At 45.0% G+C, this 18,389-nt stretch overlaps 1 protein-coding gene and 1 long non-coding RNA gene across 2 annotated transcripts; one reads left to right on the top strand and one right to left on the bottom strand.

Moving 5' to 3' along the window:
- Positions 1 to 5,869: 5,869 nt before the first annotated feature.
- Positions 5,870 to 12,787, top strand: LOC308619862. Its single transcript, XR_014016262.1, has 3 exons — positions 5,870 to 6,635; positions 7,530 to 7,645; positions 12,122 to 12,787. It is a non-coding gene; the product is annotated as an uncharacterized lncRNA (long non-coding RNA).
- Positions 12,788 to 13,931: 1,144 nt separating this feature from the next.
- LOC308620765 (speedy protein E4A-like) lies at positions 13,932 to 17,906 on the bottom strand (the record flags this gene model as incomplete). The annotated part of the gene is made up of 5 exons (XM_081240676.1): positions 13,932 to 14,230; positions 14,391 to 14,559; positions 16,079 to 16,164; positions 16,649 to 16,824; positions 17,342 to 17,906. 5 exons carry the CDS (start codon positions 17,904 to 17,906, stop codon positions 13,970 to 13,972), a joined length of 1,257 nt encoding a protein of 418 aa, XP_081096802.1. The 3' UTR covers positions 13,932 to 13,969.
- Between the last annotated feature and the right edge of the window lie 483 nt (positions 17,907 to 18,389).

Below are 18,389 nucleotides of genomic sequence, written 5' to 3'. Positions count from 1 at the left end.
CGCGGCGTGTTCCCGCTCATCCTAGGCCCCGGTAAGCAGTATGGACGTTCCCTTGGGGTTTTTCTGAATCGTGAATGAGGTTGAGAGTATTGTCACGTGCTTAGAAGCCGTTTCTTCTTTTTAATTGGTGGACAGTCTTTAGCGCAGCTTTAGGGTTATAGGAGAATCAGAATCGAGCAGACAGCGCTTTCCTATACCCGTCCCTCTGGGTTCCCTCCCTTGGTAACGTCTCTGGCCTGTGTGGTGCGTCCTCTCAGTGATGGATCGGCATTGACACCTAATTCTCCCCTGGAGTCTGTAGTTTATATTAAGGCTCACTCTCTGTGTCCTACTGTTCAGGTTTGGACTGGTGTGATGACCTGCAGCCACCACTGCAGTGCCACCCAGAACCATTTCACTGCCCGAAACATCCCTGGGGGCCACCTTCCCTACCAGTGCCCTACCAGAACATCCTACCAGTGCCCCCAAGCCCCTGACAGCTGCTGGTCTTGTTACTGTCTGTGTTTTTTTGCCCTTTTGAGAATGTCACGTAGTTGGAGTCCTTCATTCTGTGGTCTTTTCAGACTGGTGTCTTTCTGTTTTTATATGAAGGGCCTGTTCATGTCCACTGCCTGTCTTCCTGCCCCAATACTGTCTTGTTTTGTTTTGTTTTGTTCTGTTTTGTTTTCCTTGTCTTACTGCCTTTCAGAGTCGTCTTAAATGTTTCTAAATTTTTCCAGTTGGGGTCCTGTTAGTAAACATTGTTTTCCAAGGTTTATTGTCATTTTCCTGTATTTTCCCACATTGCTATATAATTCATTACTTTTTTTTACTTTGAGAGGTTGAATACCATGCATTTCAAAAGTTTCTCAAAATCAGCACATTTGTGTGGATAAGATTCCTAGTTGAAGAGCACCCTCCTTGGTCAGTACTGGGGTGCAGCTTCTTTGCGGGGGGAGGAATGCATTGGTCTCCTGGTTCCCTGTCTGTTGGGTCTCAGTTCCCCTTGCTGGTTCTGGGCACTGCATCAGCCACTCTCCTGGGATAGGCCAGGCAGGTGGGGTCCTCACTTCCTGGCTCCAGAAGTTGTGTGTGTCTGAGAACACCTTTGTTTTTCCCTGAGGAGCAAGAGGACTCTTTTGGTTGGGGAGCGGCGTCCTAGGACTGCGGCCCTTGGGCCCCCACTGTTCTGTGTCATTTGGGCCCCAGCCATGCGTGGGAGATCTCTGACACAGGGACGCAGCTGTTAAAGTCCTCTTGGGGTTGTGTCATTTACAATCCTCTGAGGAATACTCCTTTTCTTTAATGAAATTCCAGTGCTTAAGCTTTCTAGCCACTCATGAAAGGAATCTCAGAAAGGAAAGGAGACCGGTCCTCTCTGCCCCCAAGCAGGGGAGTGAGCCGACACTGTTAACCTAACAGTGAGAAAGTGGCTTGTGGGAAATGTGTAACCAGTTCTGAGTTCTGTGATTACAAGGCTGTCTGTGGAATCTTACTGTACCAAGGGGTCTTTTAAGACACATACATCATGGGTTGTTCCCTTGTGTTTTGAAACTAACCTAAAACCCCTAAATATTTGCAGTTCTGATTGCTTTCTTAATTTGTTATCCAGGTTTCCCGAAATCCATTTTCTTAAAGTTGAAAGTGCAAGAAGAGTGCAATTTTCTCATCTTCCCTTTACATAAAAGTGAATGTGGTCAAGCCGCTTAACCCATCACCAAATAGAAAATCATCTGGAACGTTCACATTAATGCTCTTTTCAAGCAGGCACAGTGCATATATTTTTATGCCCATTACCAGTGAAAACTATAATGTTTTCTTATTGTGCTGTTTTTTTCGCATCAGGCAAAATGACAAGCAATTAGAAAAGCCCCACAAATCACACATTTTGTGAAATTACAAATGCAAAACCGGAAAGTAGAATAAGGTGCGCGTGATTCTACTTAGGCATTAAAATTAGAGTAGTTCATGGTCTGATCCCTCACTCTCTTGCATTTGGTAGTAACTTTCAGTGTGTGAACGAGTGGGCCCCCAGTCTTCATCCGGGCAGCCACAGATGTGACCAGCGACACCTGAATGGAATATGCGCAGAGCTTCTGGAAGACTTGCTGTCGATTTCTGAGCCAGGCTTCTCGAGGCTGAGCCGAGGCAGTTCTGCACAGACGCTTGTCTGCCTTGGGCGGCAAGCAACTCTTTCCCCCGGCCCCCCTCATCCCCCCACCTCGTGTGTCCTGTCAGCAGCTGGGCACCCTCAGCCTTCCCAAGCCAGCAAAGCCTGGGTCCCAGACATCTCTGCATCTGGAGCTGGGGGTCAGGTGACCTGGCATCTCAGGGGACCTTGCTAACAGGACCCATCCTGCCTCTTCGATTGTTCCACATAAAGAACTTTGATTTGCAGTCAATGTCAGGAGTTTGTTGCCATCTGAAACGGCCTCTGAGCTTGGCATGGTCTTTTCCTTAACCTCCTCCACACCATTCCTTAGTTACACTGTGGCACGTGGGGTCTCAGTGTCCTGACCAGGGATTGAACCCAGGTACCCTGCATTGTAAGGCAGATTCTTTAACCCTGGACCACCAGGGAAGTCCCTACCCTTATGTTTTAACAGTTTTGGAGGTCTTCACAGAGATCTTGGATGGATTCACCTAACATCACCAGGTAAACTTCGTTTCAAAAGTAGTGCACCTCATTCCTCAAAACTTTTAAAGTAGAACTAATTATAAGATCCAGAAATTCCACTTCTGTGTATTTTTTCGGAAGAAAACAAAAACACTAGTTCAGAAAGACACATGCACCCCTATGTTCATTGAGCATTATTTATAATAGCCAGTGTATAGCAGCAACCTAAGTGTCCATCCATAGATGAATGGATAAAGAAGATGTGTCATATATACATATATATTTATATGTATACGTATATATATATATATATACACATATATATGTATATGTATATATATATAACTGTACACACACACACAATGGACTATTAGCCAGAAAAAAAGAAAAGAAGAAGAAGAATGAGGGGCTTCCCTGTGGATGCAGTGGTTAAGAATCCGCCTGCCAGTGCAGGGGAAATGGGTTCAAGCCCTGGTCCGGGAAGATCCCACATGCCACGGAGCAGCTAAGCCCATGTGCCACAACTATTGAGCCACGCTCTAGAGCCTGTGAGCCACAACTACTGAACCCATGTACCACAGCTACTGAAGCCCGCTCACCTAGAGCCCATGCTCTGCAACAAGCTAAGCCACCGCAATTAGAAGCCCATGCACCGCAAGGAAGAGAAATCCCCGCTCGCCGCAACTAGAAAAGAGGCTGCATGCAGCAACAAAAACCCAATGCAGCCAAAAGTAAAATAAATAAATTTTTAAAAATTAAAAAAAAATGAAATCTTGCCATTTTGTGGCAACATGGATGGAGCTAGAGTGTATTATGCTAAGTGCAATATGTCAGACAGAGAAAGACAAATACCATATGATCTCATTTGTATGTGTACTCTAAAAAACAAAACAAATGAACTAATGTCACTAGACAGAAACAGACTCATAGATACAGAGAACAAACAGGTGGTTGCCAGAAGAGGGTAGGTGGATGAGTGAAATAGGTGAGGGAGATTAAGAGGAACAGATAAGCAGTTAGAAAATAAATGAGTCATGGGAATGAACTATACAGCATGGGCAATACAGTCAATAGCATTATAACTTTGTACGGTGACGGATGGTAACTAGACCATAACTAGAGTTAATCTTGGTGATCATTTTCTAATGTACAGAAATATTGATATTATGCACCTGGAACTAACATAGTGTAGTAGGTCAGTTACACTTGAATTAAACTTTTTTAATTCAAACAAAACAATAGTGTGCCTCGTTAACTAGAGATGCTTAGTCATACAGCAGTTCTCTAGAACATATTCATCCTGTGTAACTGTAACTTTATACCCGTTGAACAACTCCCCATTCTCTCCTCCCCCACCCCTGACAATTTATGGGTGACTCTTTTAGATACCTCACCTCATATAAGTGGAAACACACAGTTTTGTCCTTCTGTGACTGACTTATTTCACCTATCATAATGTGTTCTGTTTATATCCCCGTTGTCACAACTGGTAGGATTTCCTTCTAATAGGAAAGTCTGAATAATATCCTATGTATATACCCCATTTTCTTTATCCATTTCTCTGTGGATGAAAATTTGCATTTTTTTCCTACCTTGGCTCTGGTGAATAATGCTGTAATGACTATAGAGGTGCATGTATCTCTTCTAGATATTGATTTCCTTTTCTTTGAATATACAGGCTATATTATATTGTATTATATTCTATTACATTATATTCTATTATAGTTATTGTGCTTCCCGGATCTTGTGTTTTTCACAAATTGAAGGTTTGCAGCAACTCTTTGTTGAGCAAGTCTGTTGGCACTGTATTTCCAACAGTAGTTGCTCACTTCTTGCCTTTGGGTCATATTTTAGTAATTCTCACACTATTTCAAACCCTCCATCAGCAAAAAGGTTACTACTCGCCGAAGGCTCAGATGATGGTTAGCATTTTTTAGCAGTAAAGTATTTTTAATTTTCTTTTTGTTTCGGCTGTGCTGCACACCACATCACGTGGGATCTCAGTTCCCTGACCAGGGATCAAACCTGCGCCCCCTGTAGGAAGGCGGATTCTTAACCACTGGACCACCAGGGAAGTCCCTAAAGTATGTTTTTTAACATCTTTATTGGAGTATAATTGCTTTACAGCGTTGTGTTACTTTCTGCTGTATAACAAAGTGAATCAGTTGTATGTATACCTATATCCCCATATCCCCTCCATCTTGCGTCTCCCTCCCACCCTCCCTTTCCCACCCCTCTAGGTGGACACAAAGCACTGAGCTGATCTCCCTGTGCTATGCGGCTGCTTCCCACTAGCTATCGGTTTTACATTTGGTAGTGTACATGTGTCCATGCCACTGTCTCGCTTCATCCCAGCTTACCCTTCCCCCTCCCCGTGTCCTCAAGTGAATTCCCTATGTCTGCGTCTTTATTCCTGTCCTGCCACTAGGTTCATCAGAACCACTTTTTTTTCCCTTTGGTTTCCATCTCGCTTCGTCCCAGCTTACCCTTCCCCCTCCCTGTGTCCTCAAGTGCATTCTCTACGTCTGCATCTTTATTCCTGTCCTGCCACTAGGTTCATCAGAACCACTTTTTTTCCTTTGGATTCCATAAATATGTGTTAGCATATGGTATTTGTTTATCTCTTTCTGAGTTACTTCACTCTGTTTCACAGACTCTAGGTCCATCCACCTCACTACAAATAGTTCAATTTCATTTGTTTTTATGGCTCAGTCAAATTCCATGGTATATATGTGCCCCATCTTCTTTATCCATTCATCTGTCAGTGGACGCTTAAGTTGCTTCCATGTCCTGGCTATTGTAAATAGTGCTGCAGTGAACATTGTGGTACGTGTCTCTTTTTGAATTATGGACTTCTCAGCGTATATGCCCAGGAGTGGCATTGCTGGATCATATGGTAGTTCTATTGTTAGTTGGGGTTTTTTTGTATAAATTTATGTATTTTTATCTATTCATTATTTTTGGCTGTGTTGGGTCTTTGTTGCTGTACGCGGGCTTTCTCTAATTGCAGCGAGCAGGTGCTTCAGTGTTGTGGTGCGCAGGCTTCTCATTGCGGTGGCTTCTCTTGTTGTGGAGCGCGGGCTCTAGGCATGCGGGCTTCAGTAGTTGTGGCATGCGGGCTCAGTGGGTGTGTCTCGCGGGCTCTAGAGTGCAGACTCAGTAGTTGTGGCACACGGGCTTAGTTGCCCTGTGGCATGTGGGATCTTCCCGGACCAGGACTTGAACCCATGTCCCATGCATTGGGAGGAGGATTGTTAAACACTGTACCACCAGGGAAGCCCTATTTTCAGTTTTTTAAGGAACCTCCATACTGTTCTCCGTAGTGGCTGTATCAATGTACATTCCCACCAACAGTGCAGGGGGAGGGTTCCCTTTTCTCCACACCCTCTCCAGCATTTATTGTTTGTAGATTTTTTGGTGATGGCCATGCTGAGTGGTGTGAGCTGATACCTCACCGTAGTTGTGATTTGCCTTTCTCTAATGGTTAGTGTCATTGAGCATCCTTTCATGTGTTTGTTGGCAATCTTATATCTTCTTTGGAGAAATGTCCATTTAGGTCTTGTGTCCACTTTTGGATTGAGTTGTTTGTTTTTTTGATATTGAGCTGCGTGAGCCGCTTGTATATTTTGGAGATTAATCCTTTGTCAGTTGCTTCATTTACAACTATTTTCTCCCACTCTGAGAGTTGTTTTTTTGTCTTATTTATGGTTTCCTTTCCTGTGGAAAAGCTTTTAAGTTTGAATAGGTCCCATTTGTTTATTTTTGTTTTTATTTCCATTTCTCTAGGAGGTGGGTCAAAAAGGATCTTGCTGTGATTTATGTCATAGAGTGTTCTGCCTGTGTTTTCCTCTATGAGTTAGACAGTGTCTGGCCTTACCTTTAGGTCTTCAATCCATTTTGAGTTTATTTTTGTGTTATGGTGTTAGTAGTGTTCTCATTTCATTCTTTTACAGGTAGCTGTCCAGTTTTCCCAGCGCCACTTATTGAAGAGGCTGTCTTTTCTCCATTGTATATTCTTGCCTCCTTCATCAAAGCTAAGGTGACCATATGTGCGTGGGCTTATCTCTGGGCTTTCTATCCTGTTCCATTGATCTATATTTCTCTTCCCCAAAGTATATTTCAATAAAGGTATGTACATTGTTTGTTTAGACACAAGGCTGTCACACACTTAACAGACTACAGTATAGTGTAAACAGAAGCTTTTCATGCACGGGTACACCAGAAATTTCATGTGACTCGCTTTATGGCGGTATTGGCTTCATTGCAGTGTTCTGGAACTGAAGCTGCAGTGTCTCTGAGCTGGGCCTGTACACCCAGAAGTGGGATTGCTGGATCATATGGAAATTTTATTTAAAAGATTTTGAGAAAACTCCATACTGTTTTCCACAGTGCCTGCACAATGTTACATTCCTGCGTACAATATGCAAGGGTTACGATTTCTCTACCACCTTGACAACTCTTATCTTTAAAAAAAAATAAAAAATTGTAGGCATTCTAAGAGATGTGAGGTAGTATCTCATGATGATTTTGATTTGCATTTCCCAGATGATTAGTGACGTTGAGCACCTTTTCATGTACCTGGTGCTGTGTTACGTCTTTCTAACACACATACACACACACAGAGGGATAGAAGGAATCTTTTGGAAGTGATGAGTATATTATCGTGATGGTGGTGATGGTATCACAGGTGTATGCATATGTCCAAACTCATCAAGTTATATACATTAAACATGGGCTAGATTTTGTATATCAGTTCTACGTAAATAAAGCCGTAAAAGCCCAGCAACAAGTGGTGTATTTCATGAGCCAGTGAAGCCCAGGTACATCTTGTCTCCTCTCCCAGGGGTGAACCCAAGCAGCCTTTGAACTTGGCTCACTTTCTGTTTCTTTAGTTTCCCCTTCTATTACTTTTGTGTTTCTCCTTTGTTCTCAGATTCCAGCTAAGTGGTTCCCCATTGGTGGCAGCAGTGGTTCTGAGTTTGGCTCTGTCGTTTGAAGACTTGATGGTCTCTAAAGGGATTAAGTTTCTACAGAACTGATCTCAGTTAGGTGAGAGGTAACAGAGGATCTAGTTTGTTAGTCTTTTCTTAGTCTTTTCTGTTTGTCTATTTGTCTACTTTGACAAGCTCAAATCAATTAAGAATCTCTTGCCCAATGGGATGAGAATGGCTCTTTAGTATCTAGACTGGTGAGTGTTTATTCCTGACCCAAGTCTAAGACTTAAAGCTGCAGGTAAAAGTTCCATTTCTCTGTATGTCTGTGTGTCTATAATTCAAAAAGGTCTTTACCTCTGACAGTGCGAGTATGTAATGTTTTCCTACTTCTGGATCTATTAAAGTAGATTGTAGAGTCTGTTAAATTAAAGGGTTTCTGTCCTGATTGGCTTACAAAGATACAAATGTGCTTATAAAAATTATATATCCCTAAAATTCTCAGAGAGAAAGGAATTAGAACTTCTAATACTTTAAATGTGCTAGAAAAATATTCTTATTGAAATCAAGTCAGGGAATTCCCCAGCGGTCCAGTGGTTAGGACTCGGTGCTTTCACTGCCAGGGTCCAGGTTCAGTCCCTGGTCAGGAACCTAAGATCCAGCAAGCCCCTCGGTGCAGCCAAAAAAAAAAATCAACTCAGAAATTTAAAGACTTCAAGTTTACATAATTTAGGTAAATCTTTGACACATGAAGCTAGTTTAATATTTTTGGTTTCATAAAAAGTTATTCGTATCTTATTTATCAGTATTAGGCATACATTTAAAACAATTCTACTTGGGTGTGTTCTTCCTAAATTTATATAGGTGTGCCCATCAACTAAGCTCATATTACTTCTACTTAATGTTTAAGGTTATGAAAAATGTAAGTTTGTGTTTAACCACATTTAGTTTTTATTCTGACAAACTTTCTTTCAACAGTAACTATGTTTTCTACTGTGTTAGCTTGTCGATAAATTCCCAGATCTTCAGTTTACGTAAACCCTTGAACTGGTACTAAGTTGTGTTACTTACTGGATAATCATTGGATACCGAGGTCATTTGTAAGCAAGACAGAAACCTGAGGCATTGATTACTAAGCATAATCTCAAGTTATATGCTCTTGCTGCATATGTTTACTTGTTACCTAGAGGCTCTGTCTGTGGGTGTGTTAATGAATGTGTTTGTCTCTGCCACTTGAATAAGTTGTGTAAGGGATGTTTGTGGCTGTGTAAAGTTGTGTTATGTGTGTTCATGAGCTCTGCTAGCCTGAAATGCTGATGTGTGATGGGCAGTTGTCAATCATTCACTCCTAGTTTTCTTTGTGAAATGGAAGTAACTTTGGTTCAAAGTTAGTATTAATATACTATGAATGAGACTTGACCCATAGTGATGTTATCGGCTGGAACAGAACTCAGGTTCAGCTGCTCATCGCTCAGAAGTCAGTGTTCCAGAGACAAGGGTTGGTGGAAGAAGAAAGATGCTTTATTCAGGAAGCTGGCAACCTGGGAAGATGGTGGGCTAGTGTCCCCAATACCATCTCCCAGTTGCCAATGAGAGGGAAAAGGGGTTGATAGGGAAAAGACGGGAAGTCTCTGGGCTGTGCCGGTGGGGGCTCCATGCAGAGTAGCACAGTCAGCTCTGACCATCCTCTTGAAATTGGTCATGCAGCGGTGTGGTCAGTGTCATGTTGATTGTTTCAGGCACAGTTAATCTTCAATTCCAGTGTTGGTTTGTTCCCATTTCCTTGAGGCCAGTTCCTGGAATTGTGTAAGCCATTGGTTCAGGTCTGCTCAAGATGGAGCAGCTTGTGTCATAGCTCCAGTCTGGTCATCATACAGTTAGCTTTCTCCTCTTGTAGTGGTTTTAGTATCTGCAAAACAAGTTAGGAGTGTGTGTCTGACACTGTTACTTACGTCCTTCGGGAGGAAGTAAAGATTCTGTGACTGCTGTTGTCCTAATCAGTAACTGCTTGAACCTGTTCTTTGGTGACTCAGGGGAGGCCTGGGAGACTGCAGCTATTTTACAAACAAGAGGCAGGGGACATGGAAGGGCCCTGCATGGTCCTGCTTGGTTCCAGCAACCGAGAGGTACAACTTTGTATGCAAGATAATGCGATGTAGTTTTGTTTATTAACAGGAACAAAAATAGTTTGGTCCTAAAGTAAAATGACTGATTGTTCCAGCACCAGAAAGAGGATAGTGAAGGACACAACCTGAATGAGTATAGAAAGTTGTAGGAGACGGGTAGAAAGGGAATTTTATTTGTCTGAGCCGAAGGCAGCTCAGTTTTGATGTTTATTCCAGAGATTTTCAAAAAAGAGCTTATGGTTCTCTTAGTAGCAAATATTATATTGATGCAAAGCTGGAGTTTGGTTTTCTCTCTGTACAAATGATAAATTTTTTTCATGGAGTATTGGTCTCTTTAATAAGTGGTTGGAAAAGTTGTTCTCTAAATCTGCCTAAACAGCAGAGATTCTGTATCTCACTGGAAGAGGTTTCTGCACCTAGTTCTGAATTCATCCGGCCTTATTATTTTTTTGAAAATAAATGCACAGGGACTTCCCTGGTGGCTCCTTGGTGAAGAATCCGCCCGCCAGTGCAGGGCACACTGGTTCAAGCCCTGGTCCGGGAAAATCCCACGTGCTTTTAGAAACTAGAGCACAGAAAGACTAAGGTCATGTGAAATTTGAAACGCTAAATATTGTCATAGTGTTAAGCAGTTTGAAGATTGTTGGAAGAAATTATTTGTCATTCATTCAAGCAATAAACATTTGATGAATACTTGCAAAACATAAAAAACCTCTAGAACCCGTGAGCCACAACTACTGGAATCGACGTGCCTAGATCCCATGCTCCGGAACAAGAGAAGCCACTGCATGGAGACGCCGACGCACCGCAATGAAGAGTCGCCCCCGCTCCACTGCAACTAAAGAAAGCCCACGTGCAACAACGAAGACCCAACGCAGACAAAAATAAATAAATATATAAATAAATGTATTGGGGGAAAAAAAGAAAGAAAATAAATGCACAACAAAATTTCTGCATTTCTGAGAAAGTTAAGCTTCCTTAAAACTGTGTTCCTTTTGGTCTGTTTTTTTTTTTTTTTTTTAAGTCTACTGTCAGGAACTCCCTGGCACTTCAGCGGTTAGGATTCTGCGCTTCCACTGCTAGAGGCCTGTTTTCGATCCCTGATCAGGGAACTAAGATCCTGCAAGCTGCGTGGCGAGGCCGAAAAAACAGCCAAGACAAAATAATCATCTCTTGGCTGTTAAACAAAGTCAAGGACCTTTAGTTCCTCCTCAAGGGCTATTGGGTGATATTCTGAGCCACGTCCTTGGAGCTGTTTGGCAGAGACTGAAACCCCCAGCAGGTGGAAGAAGTTAACTGCATGTTGCCCACAAGCACGTAGACCCCAGACCAGTTGGAACCAGAAGGCTGATGATGTTGAGTCCCCGTTACCTCACCACTGACCAATCAGAAGAATGACCGTGAGCTGATCACGCACCCTGTAACCCTCTCTTCAACATGTAGCCCCTTTCTCTTTTCCCTGTATAGTCCTCAAGCAAAACTTCAGGAGGGGAGAGTTGGTTCTTCGGGACATGAGTCCACCTCTCTTCTGGACTGCCGGCTTCCTCAATAAAGCTATCTTTCCTTTTACCCAAGAGTTGTCTCTCAGTATTGGAGTCCTGAATGATGCAAGACCTGCCTCATCTTCTGTAGTTTTCTCTACATGAAAAATAATTGAGGACTATTTTTCAGAGTTAAGAAATGTGGTTGGATAATCACAACGCCATTAAGCAACACCTCGTTGGACAGCAAAGAGGCGAAGCCGACTGGTAATGACCACACACATCCTGACTGTGAGAAGACTTTCATCTTTATTGTAGTTCCCCAAAAGCTGCATCGCACGGTACTCTTGAACAATCTAAAATAACATACAAACATGCTGAGGCAAGTTAAAAAATTAGGACTGAATTCCCACAATTCAATAATGAGAACTAAGAAAATACAAATTTATGCTTACAAGAATTGGGAGGAAATACCCACTATGCTATAAGTAGAATGGAAATATTATGTAATAGATAAAATCAACAATCTCTTGAAAATGTGAGTAAAATTGTATATATGTGTAAATATACAACAGCTACAGTTCTCATCACAAAAGTTTGTAGTAATAAGATGTTTCAAAATGAAGACTATTTCAAAACTATTTAAAATAAATATATAAACATAAAATATAAAAATACAATAATTTTATAGGTGACATTTTCAAAATAAGCCAGTGAAACTTAAGTCATGAGTCATGACCCTGTGGCTGTAATTATATATATATATATATTTTTCTAATTATATATTTTAATGTTATTCCCTCCTATTCTGAGCCGCTACACTCCACCTTCAAATGCTTCTAGACTGGGGCAAACAAGTGTACAAAAAATGGGACCTCCAATGTTCGTCTCAGGGGAGATGGAAATGAAATGATCTGAAAATTGAGGTGGTGCCTTCCAAAAGGGTAGAATCTGAATAAACCCTGTTTTCTTATTGTCCTGCCACAGACTCCTAGAAGCACGCCCCGCTCCTAGGAGTATAACACGAAAACTGGCCTCCGCTCATTCTAGAAGATGCTGGCTTCTTCTCGATGATCTGCACAAGAGGCTTCTCCCTTCCTTCTTCACGGCTGTCGTCAGTGTCTGGATTGACTTCTTGTTGAACATCCTCATCTCTCCTGGGCTCTGTGATCTGGAAGTAAGAGAAGGAGCAAGGATGTCAGATTTCAAAGTGGCAACTGTCCAGATATAAAGGTTTTCACATTCTTAGTCAATTCTAACCAGAATTGAGACTCATTTATGATTGGAGTTTTATCTCAAATTCTCCATTCTGAACCCCAGTCCTGAACCATTCATTGTTTTCAAGTGCGATTCTTGGACTTTGGTGACCCTGACTCCAAAAACTACTGAATACACCCAAGGTCAGGCCCAGTAATCTGCTTTATAGCCCAGACTCCAGGTGATTCTGCTCAGGGAGCTGGCATTTGGAGAATGCTGCTTTAGTCTTAACTCACCTTGGTCCTTTGGCACCACTTAAATTCTGAACTTGGAAGCACACTACAGACATCACTGACAAGTCAACATCATGGACCAGGAGACCTGAGGCCGGATCCCTAACCCTAACCCTGCATCCTAATGTCTATGTTATTATTAAGTTTTCATTTATTTACTTATTTTCTTTCTTTTATTTTTGGCTGCATTGGGCCTCTGTTGCTGTGTGTGGGCTTTCTCTAGTTGTGGTGAGCGAGGACTACTCTCCGTTGCTTCTCCTGACGGCTTCTCTTGTTACGGAGCACGGGCTCTAGGCGCACAGGCTGAGTAGTTGCGACTTGCGGGCTCTAGAACGCAGGCTCAGTAGTTGTGGCTCGTGGGCTCTAGAGCGCAGGTGCAGTAGTTGTGGCGCACGGGCTTAGTTGCTCCGCGGCATGTGGGGTCTTCCCGGACCAGCGCTCAAACCTGTGTGCCCTGCATTGGCAGGCGGTTTCTTAACCACTGTGCCAACAGGGAAGTCCCTGGATCCTAATGTTTAAATAATACTCAGCCCTAAACTTGGTTAGTGTTATGTGCTGACTGTTTGTGTCCCCCAAAATTCTTATGTTGAAATCTTAAAATCTTAACCCCTAAGGTGCTGGTCTTAGGAGGTGGGGTCTTTGGGAGGTTATTAGGTCATGGGGTAGAGCCCTCATGAATGAGATTATTGCCCTTGTAAAAGAGACCATGCTGTGTTGTTTCTAAGCAACGCGGTCTGTAGTAGGGCAGGTTGAATGGACTAAGACAGCTAGTTTGCAAGACTTAAACCAAATGTTTGCTCAATCCTCTGCCCACATCTAGAACTCTAATGTGTCAATTGTAATAAGCCATGCTGAAGATGGCATTCCTTAACCTTCAGTCGTTGTGATAAACCCCCTTGACCATAAACGTGAGGGGGAAAAGGTGAATTGTACTAGAGGAATCATTGGTCCAGAAGTGGTGAGTCAGGGGGAATAAAGAGTCACAGGTGATCTGGCCATAGGCAATTTGAAAGTAAATTTGGATGAATATAAAGCTAGTCATAATTCATCTTTTCTTATTGAACGTGTGGGCTGTTCTATCTAATATCCTGTTTGTAGACATTTACTTTGTTGTAGCTAAATGCTAGAACCCATAACCCTGAGGGATGTAAGGCCAAAAATGAATGAAAAAGAGAAACTGGAAACACAGTATATGGAAAAGAATCACCATCTCGTCAAAGCTGTTATTTGGACCCAGTTGCTTTGGGTGAAATAACTTCAGTGAGACCCATGCTTCTGGGACAAACTGGTTTCCCCGATGTCTGGTGCCCACGGGCCTCGCGGTGCTGGTGTCTGTGTGTGGCTGTCAGTCCGTGGCTGGCGCAGAGTCGGCACGTGGCTGTGTGCCTGGCTGGCCCCCTTCACAGCGTGAGAGGTGATGTGGGTCCAGCAGTGGGATTCCTCCGATTTCCTCAGTAGACAACACGTCATTCCACCCGCACCTTTGCGCACGCAGACCTACCTTTGCGCAGGCCGATGACCTCAGGCCTGCGTGGTCCTGGGGCCTCTGGGGCAAGAGGGCGCAATCTCTTCCCCACACCCAGAGCTCTGGATCAAAAGCCTGGATCTGGAAAGACAAACAGCCCCTGGCAATGAGGATGCCGCTGCCTCCCGTTGCCCCGCCTCCGGTTCTTTCTCGTCTGTCCCCAGGTCCCAAACCGAGTCCCCCATGATCCCCACCTCCTCTCCGTCCCTCCCCCTCCCCGAGACCGCCACAGCCCACCCACCTGCTCGCACTCTTCCCGAGTGACCCATGTCTTCCAGCCCATGGATCGGATGAACTGGGAACACAGTTTGTGGAACAAGGCATGCTGGGAGCTGTTCTTTCCATAGAGGAACGAAACGATGGCCTGCTTGGGGGCCTGGTTGTTCTCTTCCATGTCGCTGGCCACATAGCTGGGGAAAGACATCAGGTCGCTGTCATCAGGACAGGAAGGGCCTCCACTTGAGATCAGCTTCCCAGAAAAGAGGCAGGCTGAGCATCCTCACACGACCCACCCAGCCCTGCCCAGCGTCACCGGGAGCCGCCCAGTCATCAGGGAGCCACTGCCAGGCAGGACCTTCAGAAGGGTGCCTCTCACACCTTGATGATGAGGACACGATCCAAACCCCCCGTTCCCTTCAACTTGTTTTATGTGCACACACCTCTCTTCCTATGTTGTAGGTACATGTACAGTTCCTGAGGGCAGGAGCTGATCTGATCTGTTTCTGCATTCATCCCTCTCTTAGCAAATGACACATTTAGGGCTTGGTTCATATTGATGCATGAATTCAACAGCCTTTTGTGAATCTCTGTTCCCACCACCTCATATTCCCCAGCATGTAGGGTGTACTTTATAAGGTTTGTTAGATGAATGAATGAATGAATGAATGAATGAACATTTTATCTCATGGCCAAATGCAATACTGATTACCTAGAAGTCTCACAATAACAAACATTTGCCCAATGAAAAGAATTGTGCTGAGTGTTTTGGGAATGCATTGACATTTTGACGAGACCTGCCTTCCACGTGGTGTCTAGTCTAGTGGGACCGGGGAAGGGGAAGGGGGGAGATAAGAAATGACTATAATGCAAAGCATCACATTATAATACAATTTGAACTAAAGTGCCTCTGGGATGCAGAAGTTAGGGAGATCGGGCATCGTGAAGGTTTTGGTGTTTGAACCCACTTTAAGGATAGGGTCGTTTTCTTCAGATAAATGTATGGCAAAGATACCTGGATAGAAAGCTCAATAGAAACTTAGAGGGCAGGGTATTTGGAAGGAGCAGTGAAACACAGGAGTAAAGTATCAGGACGGTGTGCTAGAGATTGCAGAGAGAGTTAAATCCCAACGCAGAACTCTGGCCTTGATTTGGCATGTCATTAGCCAATGAAATTGTGTGAAGCGGTCAGACCTGTGTTTTGGAAGGATGTTCAGGCAAATAGAGCCAACTGGCTTGGGAGACTTGGAAGAAACATCAGTGGGGAGCATTTGACACCAAATCCGCGCTATGTGATACGGGCCCCGATTGTGGCATTTGTCGTGGGAATGCAGAAACGGAAGATAATCACACTTGGTGCTGATGTCGGAAGACCTGAGACCGGAGAATTCGAACCGGAAACGTCTCAAGTCTGTTACTCGGGGGCAGGATGGTGTCAGTTCTTTCTTCCTCTCCTCTTAGGAAAGTTTCGCGTTTTGCTTTGTTTCTTTCAGTGTTTTAATTGACATTAGGGTAGTTTGTTTTGACAATGAATGCTATAAAAAACAACATGGTTTGAAAAAGAAACCACGGTACCGTAATCCTGTCATTTTCACACCTAGAGTCAGTACAAAGGGGTTTAAAAAAATAGATGAAAGGTCAGAGCCCCACATCTCTCCCTCTGCCCTCCCAGGGTGTTGAATATTGATGGCGGGGATGGAGCAAGGTACTCACAGAGCTATGAAGAAATGGATTATCTGGAATTGCCAGGAGAAGAGGCCGGCCCGGCTGACATACGCTATCACCATCGACAGGAGATACTGATGGAAAGAGGGGAAAAAACGTAGGAGAGAGGTCACATCCTGGAAGAGGAGAAAGAGTGGGAGGGAGAAGGGAGCAGGGGACGAGGAATGGGTGGTGCCACTTGGAGGAGAGACCCCCGTGTGGGGTGAGCCTGATTATTTGGGGAAGGGGAGAGGACAGAAGGTCAGAGTTGGCGGCGCTCCAAGGGTGGGAGGCTGTGGGATTGAGGGCGTGGACTTAGGGCCGCGGGCACAGGACGGTGTTCGATGAACCGGAGCCAAGGTGAGTCCCCAGGATCTGAGAGGAGAGGGGACTTAGGCAGCAACCACCAAAGGGGCACTCCTGGGGCTCAGATCCCAGAGGGGACCTCGAGGCCCCTGGAGGGAAGTGTTGACAAGGCATGAGGTTAGGAGGGGAGTGGAAACGTGGGTGTAGAAAGCACCCAGCGCGCCCACCTAGAACAGGTGCTGGAGCAGGAATCCATCTCAGTGGGTGACTTACCTTGTCAGATACTTCCAGGTTTTTGTCCCAGGCGAGGAATTTCTTAACGATGGGATCCTCTGTGAAAAAAGGGCAGATGTTGCCAGTGGGAACAGGGCTGTCGTGGGAGCATTCCAGAGCCAAGAGGGTGAACCGCGCCCCCCTGGGGAAATGCCAAGATGTGGCCCAGGGTGAAGCTGACGGAAAGAGGGGAGGGAAGACCATTCACTGTGGGAGGAAAGGGGGTGACTCCCCTTCTGTGGGGGCCGAGTGACAGGGAGTGATGCCCCTTCATCATGCATTCACGTACCTGCAGAGGGCATCAAGATACTCTCAGCCAATGTCTCAATTGACAGTCATGTCAGGGGGTGAAGATGGCTTGTCAGCCCCTCCTCCCTCCACCCTGAACATGCCAGTAAGATTCAAAAGGCCAGTAAGAGCTAGAGTCTCGGGTACAGTTGAAACCAAGGGAACCTAATCCTGTATCATTTCTAAATCTAACCTAGTCTTGTATCATTTCTAAGTCTAACCTCATCCTGTATCTTTTATGTGTCTCCCGTATCCTTTATCCGTAGACAGTCCGCCAGGGACGGAGAGCGCACCAAGTAGCAGGGAATTCTTTTCCACTGGGAAAGTGTAGTCATGGGAAGTTTTGGTTTGTTTGTTTTTCAAGTATAGGATTGGAGGTTGCTGGGCAGGGCGGTGGGTCCTTACCAAGCATCCACTTGAAGACCTCGTGGTGCTCAGGCAGCACTGAAGACACCCGCTGTCGCTTGAGCTTCATCTTGAGCCCACTGAACGACTCCATGACCCAGGTGTCGGCCTCGTGGTGCTCAGGCAGCACTGAAGACACCCGCTCTCGCTTCAGCTTCATCTTGAGCCCACTGAACGACTCCATGACCCAGGTGTCGGCCTCGTGGTGCTCAGGCAGCACTGAAGACACCCGCTGTTGCTTGAGCTTCATCTTGAGCCCACTGAACGACTCCACGACCCAGGTGTCCTGGGCCTCAGCGGCCGTGTTGCCCTCCACCTCCGCTCTGAACGCCACTGACCTCTTCCTCTTACAGCCGGGGTGCTGAAGCGGGGGGCTGCAACCAGCCCAGGGAGCTGACGAAGGAGAAGAGACTGCAGTATGACGCTCTCGTCTTGGGAATCCAGCCACTGGTGACCACCCAACCCCACCCAGACTCCGCCTCCCCCCCCGAAGCACCTCCGTGCTTTCCAGTCTCACAGACCGCTGACCTTGCCCCAAGTCATCTTTCCATCTTTCTCTGTCCATATCTACCTATCCCTCCCCTGACTCTTTTTGTCATTTGTCCAGCTTCCCGTTCTCAAAACTCTTTCTCATGGTAGATAATTTCTCCCACCAGGAATAAAAAAAAAGAACCCTCCCCTTGTTTCCTCTCTCCTCTTCTCTCATCCTTGGATCTCATCTCCTAACCCTGTTTCTTGCTCCCCAGGTGTTCCCGTGTCCCCAGCTCCTGTGCTCTCCTCCCTCAATCCCTGGCTCTCTGAATGTCTCCTTTCTTTCATAGGCACCTTATGCAGGTGCTCCTTCCCGACCTCTGTACCCTTTCCTCACTGGTCAAATCTCTGAAATTCCTTCTCATGCCAGCTCCCTCACCTGATGGTCCTGGGCTTTCTTCATAGACAGTCAACTCCATGGGGTACCCTGAAGAGCTGGACTGGGAGTTCAGCTCCTCAGCCTGGGAAGTCGGTTGACAATTGTCCCTGATGTCTCCCAGACTCTTCCCTTCCTCGA

Source organism: Mesoplodon bidens, assembly GCF_964165515.1.
Source record: "Mesoplodon bidens genome assembly, chromosome: 7".
In the NCBI taxonomy this organism is placed as follows: domain Eukaryota; kingdom Metazoa; phylum Chordata; class Mammalia; order Artiodactyla; family Ziphiidae; genus Mesoplodon; species Mesoplodon bidens.
The sequence above is the reverse complement of the archived record's forward strand: the minus strand, read 5'-3'. Positions and strand labels throughout refer to the sequence as shown.